This window comes from Mytilus californianus, unplaced genomic scaffold (assembly GCF_021869535.1).
Source record: "Mytilus californianus isolate M0D057914Y unplaced genomic scaffold, xbMytCali1.0.p SCAF_2, whole genome shotgun sequence".
NCBI classification, from domain to species: domain Eukaryota; kingdom Metazoa; phylum Mollusca; class Bivalvia; order Mytilida; family Mytilidae; genus Mytilus; species Mytilus californianus.
The window spans coordinates 121,036,768-121,053,015 of NW_026262668.1; the positions used below are offsets into that span (position 1 = coordinate 121,036,768).

The following is a 16,248-nucleotide window of genomic DNA, read 5'->3' on the forward strand; positions in this document are numbered from 1 at the left end:
ATTTCGTGGCGGCCAGTTTTTATTGGTGGAGGAAGCCATAGTGCCCGGAGAAAACCACCGACCTTCGATAGGAAAACTGACAATCCTAGTCAATTAAGATTGGAGTCGAGTGCACCCGCATGAGCGGGGTTCGAACTCACAACCTCAGTGTTGACTGGCTAGTGATTACAGTAGTAACTACTTAGACCACTCGGCTTAAAATCTTGAAAATTGAACTCAACCTTCATTAAGTCCCAGGAAACAACATATCTAAATTTGAAAAAAATTTGTCAAAGCGTATTCATGTTATTGTGGAGACACTGTTTGGCAGCCGCCCGTCCACCTCCCGCCCACCCGCCAGCAATTTTTCCATTTATAAAGGGCATAACATTAGAACGCTGAAAGTGACACCACCAAAATTCAAACTTGATCTGTATTGTGTGGTAATAAACATTGGGGATAAGTTTCATAACATTTGGTTGAGGCAAACTCAAGTTAAGGAATGGAAACAAAAAAATCAGCATTTTTTTTATTTGTAAAAGGGCATAACTCTAGAACGGTAAAAATGACGCCACCAAAATTCAAACTTGATCTGTGTTTTGTGGTAATAGACATTGTGGATAAGTTTCATAACATTTGGTTGAGGCAAACTAAAGTTAGAGAACGGAAACGAAAAATTCAGCAATTTTTCCATTTGTAAAGGGGCATAACTCTAGAACGGTAAAAGTGATGCCACCAAAATTCAAATTTGATCTGTGTTTTGTGGTAATTAGCATTGTGCATAAGTTTCATAACATTTGGTTGAAGCAAACTAGAGTTAGAGAACAAAAATTAATATTTCAGCAATTTTTCCATTTGTAAAGGGGCATAACTTTAGAACGGTGAAAGTAACACCACCAAAATTCAAACTTGATCTGTATTGTGTGGTAATATACATTGTAGATAAGTTTCATAACATTTGGTTGAGGTAAACTCAAGTTAGAGAATGGAAACAAAATCAAAGCATCGTTGATGTTGTGATCCAGCCATATTCATAGCTAGTCCGATATTCTTTCTGACCATACTTTTTTCTAAATTTTTTTCTCTTTTCATTTCCAATCTTACTGTAAAATTTCTATGTTATTGTCCAAAGGTAGGGAATTTCACAATATTGATGCAAATATAGATATATATACTGATCTTTCAATTTTAGACTCTGTCAGATTTTATTTTTGACAAGAATGGAAAGGAAAATCGTCAAACAAGTTAATATTTTTTATATCCCATTAATAATGACAGGTTTAATCATTTCCAGAAAGAGGCCTTATAAATGCACTTTCTCAACAACAAAAATTTAAAAAAATAATAACTATTTTTATCTAAATTGGTGTTCATTCTTCATTAAGAAAACATACATTTCCTGTATTCAAATTTGAATGTACAAATACCTAATGCTGAGATATTTCCAATTACTGTTAAATAGCAATATAATGGGATATAAATGTAAAACAAACAAATAAATTTTATTGCAGAAAATGCTCAGGTAAGAGTTATGCAATTTTGTTTAATATTTCAACCAAATTTCTGATAATTGTAACAGTTAAACTAATTGATTAGAACTTGATTATTGACTTATGTCAGATGATAATGGCCCTGATTTTACAAGTAAAATAAAATTTGCTTGCATTTTTTATACATATTTTTTTCACTTTAAGTATTTTCTTTGAAGAAAAAAACACATCAGATTAATCATTCAGCTAGCTAGCAAAATTAACAGAATATTTTAATGTAGTGTAGATCAAAATAAATAATACATTTGTAAGTTTACTATTGAGGTCAAGAATGTGTGTATTCAGTTAGGTGTGTAATAAATTGTGTCTATTTAATTATGTAACAGGTCATGAGATATTAACTGTTTTGAATTAAGCCTGGGGTTGTTTCTAATTAATACTTATTTGAAAATCATGACAGTTAAGAATCATTCTGACTCTTACTTGCCTATGGAAAGAATTGGAGTAATACCATTTCAAAAAAGTGTGGTAAACAACTTAGATATATTAATACACATATTGACCTACATTTCATTGAACAATAATTTACACAAGCACAAGATACTAATATAATACTTTCAAAATTCTTATCAACTGATTCAATTGATGTACAAATACTTTTTAAAAATAATTCATAAATAGTAAATCATCATAAATTTTGATTTAGAAAGGAACTATATATGCAAGTGTATATCTAAAATAAAGTCACTATTCGACCAATCTTTTCTTAATTTAAGGGCAAATAACATGTCAAAAGTTTGCAGTTGATGATTAAAATTGTGTAGAAAGTTTCTGCAAGTCATAAAAACACATAATTAGTTTCATGATATGTCTTCAACTTAGTATTCTACACCATCTCCAAAACCAGAGCGATCGCATAGATCCAGCATGGCTGAATCAAAAATCAGCATTTTTTTCATTTGTAAATGGGCATAACTCTAGAACGGTAAAATTGACGCCACCAAAATTCAAATTTGATCTGTGTTTTGTGGTAATAGACATTGTGGATAAGTTTCATAACATTTGGTTGAGGCAAACTAAAGTTAGAGAACGGAAACCAATTTTGGGATGTACGGACAGACGGACATACGTACAGATGGACAAGGGTAAAACTTAATGCCCCCTCCGCTACGGCGGGGGCATAAAAAAATTCAAGCAGGCGCTGAACATGCCACGAGGTTTCTAAAAACTCAATTCATCATTCTCTCTGTCATGATTAGGGATCGTACTTTCTTGTTTATTTGACCTGTTGATACTAATTGTATTGCTTTTTTGTTATTTAATGTTATTCAGGGTTATATCTGGTCTATATACCAGCTTTGATAAGTGTTTGATATTACTATAAATTTTCATATGTACTATGAACATCAAAATTATTTATTTTGTAAAAATATTCCCTTTCTCTATTGGAACTGTACACGTATACCTAACAACAAAATTATTTTCATTTACGTGTGTTTAAAGTTATTGCAAATGGCTGATATTTTTGTTCGAGCATATTGTTTTTCTTTAATTGTTTAACATTTCATACCAATATAACATGTTACTTTTATTATTCTTCCTTTAGTTTATCTATTTTGTATTAAAGGGATACTTCGCAAAAAAATGAAATATTGATATTATGTTGATTATGTATCAAAAACCACAAATTCATAAATATTAAAGTTTAATTCTGCTAGATAAGAGATCACCATCGATTTTAAATTTAGAGTATCACTTCTCCGCGTGCGGCCATTTTGACATCATCCCTGAATAGAAACCATGATATATCTATAAACCACAAAGGACCAAAACAAGCAGTAACCTAACGTAGCCGTAATTGAGTGTCGATACCTTATGTATATATGTCTCTGATTAGACCGTTAGTTTTCCCGTTTGAATGGTTTTACACTAGTAATTTTTGGGGCCCTTTATAGCTTACTGTTTGGTGTGAGCCAAGGCTCCGTGTTGAAGACTGTACTGTGACCTATAATGGTTTACTTTTATAAATTTTGACTTGGATGGAGAGTTGTCTCATTGGCACTCATACCACATCTTCTTATATCTATATACACCATACCTTATAACTTAAAAATTTTCCTAGTGTATTTATCTATACACAGCTTCTTGAAACTTTGTTCTCTCTTCTTTGCAGCCATACATCACAAGGTGATTGATTTGTCCCATCCTCTTTTATTTCTTTCCTTTTTAGCTATCAGATTGGTCTTGTAGTTTTACAGTAAAATGTGACAAGAGCGCACATGCTGAAATGTCTCGCCTTCTTTACTAACCATTGATTTTATGTTGATAGTCCTAATACAAAGTATTACTACAAGTAACACATAAACTTAACATGATCCAAGAAAATGAGGTCAAGGTCAGATAAACCAAACGAGAAATACATGTACACCTTACAATCATTCAATAAACCAAACATAGTTGACCTATTGCTTATTGTTTCTAAGAAACAGTCTTAAACAAGAAAACTTAACACTGATCAATGAACCATGAAAATGAGGTCAAGGTCAGATGAACCATGCCAGACAGACATGTACACCTTACAATCAATTTAGGAATTAAATATAGTTGACCTATTGCTTATAGTATTTAAGAAACAAACTTAACCATGAAAACTTAACATTGACCAATGAACCATGAAAATGAGGTCAAGGTCAGATGATACTTGCCAGACAGACATATACACCCTTACAATCCTTCCATACATCAAATATAGTTGATCTATTGCTTATAGATGAAAAAAAAAAAACAGACCAAAACACAAAAACTTAACACTGAGAAATGAACCTTGAAAATAAGGTCAAGGTCAAATAAAACCTGTAAGACTGACATGTACATCATAAAATATTTCCATACACCATTTATAGTTGACCTATTGCATATAGTATTAGAAAAAAAGACCAAAACTCAAAAACTTAACTTTGACCACTGAGCCATGAAAATGAGGTCAAGGTCAGATGACACCTACCAGTTGGACATGTACACCTTACAATCATTCCATATACCAAATATAGTAGACCTACTGCTTATAGTATCTGATATATGGACTTGACCTCGAAAACTTAACCTTGTTCACTGATCCTTGAGATGAGGTCGAGGTCAAATGAAAATTGTCTAACGTGCATGAGGACCTTGCAAGGTACGCACATACTAAATATAGTTATCCTATGACTCATAATAAGAAAGAAATTAACATTACAAAAAATGTTGACTTTTTTTTTCAAGTAGTCACTGAACCATGAAAATGAGGTCAAGGACAATGGACATATGACAGACGGAAACTTCGTAACATAAGGCATCTATATACAAAGTATGAAGCATCCTGGTCTTCTAGCTTCTAAAATATAAAGCTTTTAAGAAGTTAGCTCAAACCGCCGCCGCCGCCGCCGCCACCAGATCACTATCCCTATGTCGAGCTTTCTGCGACAAAAGTTGCAGGCTCGACAAAAATGAGGTTTTCCATACACAATCACAACAAGACCAATCTGATCCAAACTTTCCAGCTATCCTAAATACATGGAACGTAATTCATATACTATATCTATTAGATATGTATACCAATTTTCCACAATTGGACAAAAACATGAACAACCCTGCTCCCAATAGGAAATTCTTGATTATGATTGGTTGATTTTTTAATTCCTTCTCTGAGGAAAGTACAAGGCCAAGTTTTTAAACTTTATGTGAATTATGGCTGGGAGATCTTCTATATAGAATCCTCACAGGAGGCATATAACCTTTTTCATTTTTTTCTGCAACTAAATGACCATTTAATCCTACTAGAAACAATATATGGACTATGAAAGGCCATTCTTAAAATAGTTTCTTTTTATTTGCTGCAGTGAAAAACATGGCAACCTACAATAATGCCTGACAGGTTAAATTTTATCCCAATGGGAAATAACTTTTTCATCCTTTCCCTAAAACTATGGCTAGTGTTGATAGAACTTGGCAGGACTAATGAATTGTCTTTTTACAAAAAAATTCCCTATTCATTCCAATCAACAGGAAAAACAATTCACTATTGTCATAAACAGAAATTATTCTGTAAAGTGCTGTACTAGTTACTGCTAAACTTAAGGAGATTGATCAGAGATTGATAGTGGCTATTGTTAACATTGGGTATAGATCCAGTTGAGCAATGTAGGCTATTTATAGCCTCTTGTTTCTGTCTTATAATTGGTCATTGTATACACATTATTTGTAAAATATAATAACAACAAATACGTTGACCTGCAGTTAGTTTATTATCAACATGCACATAAATGGTCAAACTGAGGTAGAAATTTATACATAATATCCCTGAGGTAGAACTTGTATAATTAACGAACCATAAATCCTTTTACATCTATTACACAGAAATCTTGGAAGAACCAAAACATACTAAACCATTATATAATAAAATTTATATTTTAGAATATTTTAAAATGAGATATATATGTCATTTAGTTTTCTAAACCATGTGAATAAAGCGAAACAATTTAAATCATCTCCCTTTAGTCTTTAGGATTAAAGTAAGTTCTTTTTTATCCTTTTCTGGCAATATGGTTTTAGAGTAAATAATTGGCTAAATTTTCTCATAATATAGTAAGTATCACATGTTGCAAAGTTCCTTATATTGTCATGAAAATAAAATTTATAATTATAGTTCTTTATGCTTTAAAAATTGTCTTGTCAAATTCTTCCAAATTTCTGTATAAAAGTTGTATTTCAAGCTGTATAAGAACTTGATGGAACATTGATTCGATTTATAATAAAAATATCATTATTGTACAAAACATTAACATATTTACAAGGCAGGAATCAACAAATGTAATCACTCCTATGGATTTTACATCTTTACCCGTAATCTGAACTTGATTTACAATGTTCATGAATAATCATGAAATATATATTTAACACCTATGTGAAAGAAAAATATGAAGTTTGTGATATTGAAGATTTTGTCACTGAATATTGTGAGGTTATACCAACTTAAATGTAAAAAGGAACAAACACTATTCCAACTAAAATAACTGATATGTACCTGTATTGGTAAAGAAAATAGTGGTCTAACTTATAAATACCCTTGGTGTAACATTAACTACTTAGTATCACATTGCCATCTTAAAGGCACAAAATCAATTTATTAATATTGAACTTGCAAAGCAAGCATATATTCTAAAATTTTGTAAAAGTTTATTCCATCTCCTTTGAAAATGATGAAAATGGGAAATTGCACATCTTGAATCCATCTAACCAAAAACAAAATTACATTTACTAATATGGTTGATGAAGATCTGGTTTATTGTTACATTCAAACCCAAGCATATAGTCAATTGGTTTTTGTAGTCTCAATTCACTTTTCAGACATCAACAAATGCTAGTTATTAACAAAACTTGCTTTACAATTATTACTGAGAGATAGAGTTTATCCATTTTTTGAGGTAAAAATATTTTCAAGTTGATGACTATAAACTAGGGATGTCAACTCGGTGAACAATTACTAATCCGTTTTGCAACTTTGTAAATTACAGTCTTGCAGAGGAAAATATTTGCTCTGACGGTACGGCTAAGACATGTTTAGTTTAAAGTGTTAGCCTAGGTATAACCCACGCATTATTGGAGGTATTTTAAATGACAATTTTAATTTATCACAAGCATTAGAAACAAAATGTAGTTTATTTTCTAGTATGATTAATCAGTAATGCCTATTTAATTTTCCGATAGAGGTTCTCAAGAAGATCAATTTTATATAAAGAAGACAGCAATATTCCAACAGGAAACGGATAAGTCGAGTATCGTTTTGATATTCGATACTTGGTACTACCGAGCAATACTTGAATACTCGAGTACTGGTTGACATCCCTACTATAAACCATGATTATTTTGACAAGTTGATGACTATAAACCATGACTATTTGACAAAAATGTCTCTTCTTCAAATGAAATTTTCAAGATCACAAACTATCTCAAGGTTTTAACAAACTATAATGCATCATAAAAATTTAAACATATGAATTTAGGTGTAACAAGGCATTTTTATGATCCCCCCAAACATTACTCAATTTTTAATGAGACAATAATTTACTAAAATTAAAAAGATATCAATTTCCTAAAATGATGCAACAGTATATGTACATTCAGGAAAAATCAAATATGTTTCTGAATTTTGATAAATACATTTAAATATCATACAATTTGAAATAGCACAGAATATTTAGCAGCACTATTGTGCTTTTCTAGTACTCAAAATTTTCCAATGTGACATTTTAAATAAAAAAGAATTCAGAGAAAATGCATAATAGAAATGGGAAAATTTAAGGCTCTGAGGAGTTTTTATTGCTCACCTGGCTTCTATACACACTAAAATGTTTCCTAGCACAATTATGTGTGCAACTAAATTTAAATCCTCTAAGATAACTGCTAGAACATAAACATTTTATAAAAAAAGTTGTCCTGATTGTTGCCAAATTTGTCTATTTCAGTAACTGTAACATGATGTGTTAAAGTGCTGTTTAAAGGCTGTAATGGTCATACAACATTATTTTCAAAACAGATCATAAGTGTATCCTTACTCTTAAGCTTAGTTGAAAATAGATATTTACAAGTTACAGAATTTAACATTGATACAATTCTCAAGAGGGCTAAGCAAGACTTTACTTTATGTTTAGTAGTAGGCCTTAACACCATTTGTAAGAATTTTGGTAAATTTAACTACATTCATAACAGTGGCACTAAAATTTAATACCAGTTGATCCTTTACACAATTTATCCCAAATTTTTGTAATATAACTTTTTTAGTAATGGTGTGGCCACATTTGATAACAGTTAAGGTTATCAACTACAATTCGTAAAGATGATTATCACAGCGTATCATTTCTCAAAAGTTTAGCGATAGATTTTACCATATACAGAGGTTTTAAATCTTAACGACGCCACCTTTCCTTTTTAATGTTCTGATTTAAAAGTGTCAGACATAATTTTAAAGCTAATCACTCTTAGGATGATGTAAGCCAAGTTTGACTCCAACTGGCCAATATGTTTCAGAGAGTTTTTTTTTATTAGTTTACAGATAGAAGATAATGACACTAGATGTTGAATGATAGCAATATATTAAACACTGGTCCAAAGGGCCTGTTATGCTTACAATTTTGATGTACATATATGCCCTTATACAGATCATTTGGAGGCTTTTCACCTCTCTGGTTTTGCAATATACAGCTAAATGCAATAAAATCAACAATTCACTATGACTTCAATCTTGAAATATAACAGTATCTATTAACAAAATTATTTAACAAACATGAAAAACACAATCTCAATCGAAAACACTGACCAAAAATCCCACACAAATAATAAAGGACACTATGATACACATTTATGAGAAGACGCTGTCTAAACAATCCATACAAGCTATCCATGTACTATAATTTAAAAAAAAAAAATTTTCAGTTATAGGTTTTCCAACCATAACCTAACTATGAATTTTGTTAATTTATGCATATATGACCTGCTGGTAAATTGAGCAATTATTTAAACTAAGAAATTCCCAATACAAAATTGACACTATATAAAGAAAAATACTTATCTTATTTTCAAAATAATCATTATCTAATTATAATATAAAATGCCCTGTTAAGATACAAAAATCACCGGAAATTATCATTGCACATGTAAAATGATTATTTGAAGATACAGTAAACTCACAAATTAATCTGAACTCTGTCTGAATTTTAAACCTTCTTCATCTAGTTGTAAAACTTCATTTGGTAGGTAATTTTGGCCAAACATATAACTAAATAAGAGAACTCTTGACACAAAATATAACAGAGGAATTGCAATAGATATCTTTGATAGCATACTTTGTTAAAGTTATTAACTACTAAAAATTTTAAAATCAAATGATATATTCAACGACATTTTCACACAACTTCTTTATTAAAAAAATGTTCATGTTTTCAGCAGTTCTAAAGTGAAACCACAACTTCACTTTATTAACATATCAAATCTTTTTTCTCAATTTCTAGGTGAAAAATCAAACAGCAGGGACAATCTTCATATCAAAAACAAGTACAATAAATGTAAATTAACACAATTTCTAAAGAATATATATCTAAGTTATATCAAACTACAATCTACATAAAAATATACAATTTAACATAATTACTGCAAAAACAATAAGATCAGGCCAACTTTTTGTTTTCGCCAAAACTACAAACAGTACCAGATTATCGCTAATATTTTCTTTTCATGTGCTTGAATGTTTATTAAAACCCTTGCAAGTTTTTAACCAGGAGACTGCATCAGGCAAAACAAGGTCGATGGAACAAGGGTGTTTCAGGGATAATTCACCCCTTTAAGAGAAGAACAAAATAACAAACTTGCAAGCCCTTACAGGAACCCACTGAATAGTGCTCTTTCAAACAAACAAACTGAATCATAGGAGGGAATACCTTCAATCACCCTCATTCCAGAAAGCTGGTGACAACCTTACTATGTAATAAATCTGATACTATGGGAATTGATTTATACAGTATAACACAAACAAATCACCAAAGTATCTGCTTTAGACAGTATAGCAGTTAGTAACCATGGAAACTGCTTAAAACTGAATAACAGAACTAGTAACCAAGGAAACTATTTTACTTTGTATAACAGAACTAGTAACCATGGAAACTGCTCTACACAGTATAACAATACAAACTGTAAAATATTAACAATCCCTATCACTAAATCGTAACAAAACATGAAATGATATCACCGAGATCAAAAACAAAACAATAAACATTTGATAAAACCTAGGACTATTTTTAATTACTCATATAATGCATAACAAGTATTGCTTTATGTTTTAAACTTTATAACATTATAAAAACAGATACTGACTGGTATCAAGAAATAAGTTTGCATGGAGTGCATTTTTATTTTAATTGGTTTTAATATTGTTGCATAGCAAATTCAATTCCCCATGATTAGATACTAACCATTAACATAAATAAAACTTGTAAGACTAAGTAACACAATTTTGATTATTATTATATATTCATTTCAAAGTTTCAGATTTTTTGATTTTTTTTTTTTGGTAAATGAGTTTAATAAACATAAACACCCCTTTTTGAATTTTGAATTGAAAAATAGCCTTGTGAGACCAAATGTGAAAACTCTTTTAGTACCACAGTAAAACCAGTGGTAAACAATCCTTTACTACCACCTTCAAATTCATTTTAGCAACAATTAATATTTTGTACAAAGTATCAGGAAGACAAGAAATCTATAAGTTTTGTATGATACTTTTAACAAAATTTCAATCATAACATCTTTTGAGATCAATAACTTTAAATGTCTATGAATCAAGGTTTCTTTATAATAATGAATGAAAATTATTCAATTGTTAAAAAAATGGTTTTGTATCTTTAACATTAGGTTATTTGTTGTAAAGTAAAATCATAACAGATAATATGACCATAAAGGATATACCATGTACCCAAAGTGCAAATTACTTTTAGGTTTGTAAACAGAAATTTGTAGTTGGGATGTTGTACTAGATTTCAACATTATATGTATCTGTGGAAGTTACTTTTGATGTCAACATAAAACAGTATTCTCTGATTTCAAAGGGGGGAACCTGAATCAAATTTAATTAAAAGTGACCTATACTGTATGGTATATCTTCTTTTTTGTAACCTAACACAATACATTTGTACAATATAAATACTTCCACAGTTTAAATCTGTTTAAAACTTGGAAATAAAATTAAATAAGCTTAGCTTACATGTACATCATGTCAGCTTACTTAAGTATTTTTCCCTGTCCAGTAAAATCTTTTGTAAATAGGTTGTTTCAATGCTACTGAGAGTTTATGTAAATATGATAAGTTTTGGAGAGGAATTCTTGAAATAGATTACTGTTACATCAGCCAGATACCAATTCTATGTTATATTTGACAAAAAAAGATGATTGAATAACTGACAAAAGAATTTTTTAATTTTCTTTAAACATTTATGCTTTCAAGTTAGCCAATCAACCCATTACATAACTCATAGTTTAAAGACAAGCTGTTAGTTAAGTAAATTAAGATAACTCTCCAAATTTAAAATTATCACCCTATATGTTCTGAATTAAAATTGTCCCCCTTTATGATATACTGTAAATTCAGAAATTATTGCGTGTATTTATTATTGCGATTTTTGAAGAACGGTCAAAAATGCGAGATTAATTATTGCGATTTCAGGATAAACTGCATTCAGATATATCGATCAGATATCACAATGCGAGTTCTTATTATTGCGATACTCACTCAGTCGCATTATTCGCATTAATAAAAACCTCGCAATAATTTCTGAATTTACAGTATTCAATTTACATTTATCAAAAATCCTTCCCTTCATTCCATTGCATCTTATTTTGATTCATAAATTTAGTCACATTGGTTAAATACTATTTGAAAATATTTTAAGTTTTAACAAATACTCTCTTTTCAAAGACATTTTTATGTTTGACTTAAATTCTTGTGATTCTTAGCCTTGAAGTTTATATAAAAAAAAAATCAATAAAAAACTTCTATTATATTGACATCAATCAAAATACAATAATATATAAGAAATCAACACCGGAATATCAGAACACATTCTTCTTAGGTAGAATGTTTTAATACTTATGTCATGTTCTTCCACGTTTCTGTAGTAACAGATGTTTTAATGATGATGCTTCTTCTCGTAATGTTGCCACTTGAGCTCTTAAAATTGCATTCTCTTTTTCCAAAAAGCTTGCTCTTATTGCAATTTCATCTTCTCTTGATTTTCTGGCATCTCTTGATTTTTTGGCAGCATTATTGTTTCTTTTTCTTCTTTCAAAATATTTGCCGTCTTTCTGCTCATCTGGTATAGCTTTCTTTTCACTTCTGGGTCGTTTCTGTGTTTGCTGAACTGCAGCTAATGCTCTAGCTAAGGTTGGAGATGCACTGGCTGCTGCTGCTAAAAATAAACAAATAACTTCTTAACATTTTACAAATGTATGACAATAACTTCTTAGCATACTGCAAATGTATAACAATAACTTCTTAGTATACTTCAAATGTATGGCAATAACTTCTTAGTATACTACAAATGTATGACAATAACTTCTTAGTATACTACAAATGTATGACAATAACTTCTTAGTATACTTCAAATGCATTACAATGACTTATTAGTATACTTCAAATGTATGGCAATAACTTCTTAGTATACTACAAATGTATGAAAATAAAATCTTAGTATACTGCAAATGTATGAAAATAACTTCAAAAAGAAAATTTAAAAAGGAACTCCCCCCCCCCCAAAATTTTTTGAACCCCCTTATGATTCATCACCCCCAAACTCAATCCCAGCCTTCCCTTTGTGGTATGGTACCTTTCAGTACAATTTCAGAGAGATCCATACACTTGAACACAAGTTATTGTCTGGAAACTAGATAAATGCTTGTTTTTTGGCCCCAAATTCCTAAACGTTTAGGGCAATTACCCCCAAACTCAAACCCAGCTTTCCCTTTGGGATATGGAACCATGTAGTACAATTTCATAAAGATCCATACACTTACACACAAGTTATTGTCGTGAAACTAGAAAAATGCTTGTTTTTTGTCCCTTTTTGGCCCGTAATTCCTAAAATTTTGAGGCAATTACCCCAAAAATCAATCCCAGCCTTCCCTTTGAGGTATGGTACCTTGCAGTACAATTTCAGAGAGATCCATACACTTGAACACAAGTTATTGTCTGGAAACTAGAAAAATGCTTATTTTTGGCCCCTTATTCCTAAACATTTTGGGCAATAACCCCCAAAATTCCAGCTTTCCCTTTGCGATATGAAAGCTTGTAGTACAATTTCAGAAAGATCCATACACGTACACACAAGTTATTGTCATGAAACTAGAAAAATGCTTGTTTTTGGCCCCTAATTCCTAAAATTTTGAGGCAATTACCCCCAAAATCAATCCCAGCATTCCCTTTTTGATATGGAACCTTGTGGTACAATGTCAGAGAGATCAATACACTAACACACAAGTTATGTGTGGAAGTTACAAAAATGCTTATTTTTGGCCCCTTAACTGTTGGTACCATAACCCCCAAAATCAATCCCAACCTTCCTTTTGTGGTATTGAACCTTATGGTAAAATTTCATAGAGATCCTTTCACTTTAACTAAAGTTAAAGTGTGAAAACTAATGTGTCACTCTTCGGACGACGACGACGCCAACGTCATACCAATATACGATAAAAATGTATGACAATAACTTCTTAGTATACTTCAATTTTCACTGAACTAGTAGGTACACATTTTTGTTTGGGGGCCAGCTGAAGTCCGGTTGGTCGGGTTGTTGTCTCTTTGACACATTCCCCATTTCCATTCTCAATTTTACAAATGTATTACAATAACTTCATAGTATACTACAAATGTATGACAATAACTTTATAGTATACTACAAATGTATGACAATAACTTCATAGTATACTACAAATGTATGACAGTAACTTTATAGTATACTACAAATGTATGACAATAACTTCATAGTATACTACAAATGTATGACAATAGCTTCTTAGTATACTACAAATGTATGACAATAACTTCATAGTATACTACAAATGCATGACAATAACTTTATAGTATACTACAAATGTATGACAATAACTTTATAGTATACTACAAATGTATGATTTGATTTGATATTTGGTGTTTTAACGCCACTTTTAAGCACCGCTTTTGGGCTATTTCGTGGCGGCCAGTTTTTATTGGTGGAGGAAGCCGGAGTGCCCGGAGAAAACCACAGACCATCGATAGGAAAACTGACAATCCTAGTCAATTAAGATAGGAGTCGAGTGCACCTGCACGAGCAGGGTTCGAACTCACAACCTCAGTGTTGACTGGCTAGTGATTACAGTAGTACCTACTTAGACCACTCGGCCACCGAGGCCCCCACAAATGTATGACAATAACTTCATAGTATACTACAAATGTATGACAATAACTTCTTAGTATACTACAAATGTATGACAATAACTTCATAGTATACTACAAATGTATGATAATAACTTCATAGTATACTACAAATGTATGACAATAACTTCTTAGTATACCACAAATGTATGACAATAACTTCTTAGTATACTACAAAAGTATGACAATATATAACTTAGTATACTACAAATGTATGACAATAACTTAGTATACTACAAATGTATGACAATAACTTCATAGTATACCACAATTTTATGACAATTAATTTTCAGAAAACTACAAAGATATGACAATAATTATTTACAGGTATTTGTATCTTGTACACTTTTTTGTATGATTTCATTGGAATTCATTAAGTTACTTATGAAAGAAAGTGAACTGTCAACAAGGTAAAAAGCTACAAAGCTTAAGTTTAGAGCATCATCTTAATTATAATTATAAACCAATACCTAAGATAAAAAAATTAACATATATCAAATTATGTTAAAGACTCTCAACAGCAAAAACTCACATCATAATTTTTCTAACCAATAAATACATAAGGTAATTTTCATTTTATAGGACAGAATGTTTTTATGCCATCTTTTCACAGAGTATATACACGTCTATATATATACTCTTTTGAAGTTACATACATCAAACCAAACTCTATTTGGTATTCAAAACATTGAAGAAACAGAAAAGAAATGAACTTATTTTTATCAATCAGAAAATTAGCATGTCTTCCTTTTTAATGTCAATTGTGGCCAGGGCCTTTGGAAACCTTATCTATTCTACTCCATTATAAATACTTGTACTGGTGTTTAATCCCCATGGGATATATCAAATCTAATTTTTATAATCAAAAGAAAGGAAGAGGTATGATCTTTAGTTTGGCCTTGAAATTAAACTACTTGTGTAATTTTTCAACCATTACATTACCTACTCCTACCTAAGGGAGCAATTATTGTAACCACATTACTTGAATCAGGAGGACAAATCCAGATATTTAGTGGCATCTTCCAAGTGGGAATTTTCTATAATATTGAGATTTTAGACCCTGAATAAAGAAAATTTTCTCCCTTGACAACTCCTCTCCTTATCCATACATACACATTCAATGGTTTCCACATGACACATTCTGTTCATGACAATGATTATAAATATTTGTGACATACCATAATCTCTGACAGTCGACAAATTTCAAGAAAATTTGAACCATTCAGTAACTAAAACTGAGTTCTAAGGGGTAAAATTGCTTTCAATTGTATAGTAAACTGCATTGTATTAATATAAGCAATGAAACTTTAGTCAAAATTTCAGAATTGGCGTTCCAACAGATAGACTTATACTCTATGCACTATTTCTGCAACTTATGTAATTATTAATAAAATAATTTTCTTTTACAAGTTTGGTTATACACAAACACATAACTTTGTAACTTGAATATCTTAGTTTATATATCATTAATAAATAGCTTGACAAGGGCATCAGGGTCGGATTCAGGAGGGGTGTGTGCCCCCCCCCAAAAAAAAAAAATTTGCAAAGCATGGGTTGTCCTCAGCTTAACAAAGAATATTTCGATATTTCTACCTCAAAAAAATTTAAGTTTGCACCCCTAACCTAAAATCCTGGATCCGCCCCTGGGCATGGGTAGGATCTAAAGAATGTTCACCTCACTGCACTATTAAGGTAAGGTAGTGATCTCAGGACTGGAGTATATAGCTAGTGCAATCATGCAGCTCTGGATTATTCGGCTAATTTCACCCTTTTCCAACAGCATTTTTA

The 16,248-nt window shown here is 31.0% G+C and overlaps 1 protein-coding gene across 1 annotated transcript in view; it reads right to left on the bottom strand.

The window, feature by feature from the left end:
* Nucleotides 1-5,729: 5,729 nt before the first annotated feature.
* LOC127727789 (uncharacterized) overlaps nt 5,730-16,248 on the bottom strand; it is a 29,215-nt gene continuing 18,696 nt past the window's right edge. The window contains exon 5 of the mRNA XM_052234906.1: nt 5,730-12,460. Within this exon, the coding sequence (XP_052090866.1) occupies nt 12,147-12,460 (314 nt within the window). The 3' untranslated portion in view covers nt 5,730-12,146. The remainder of the gene's footprint in view (nt 12,461-16,248) is intronic.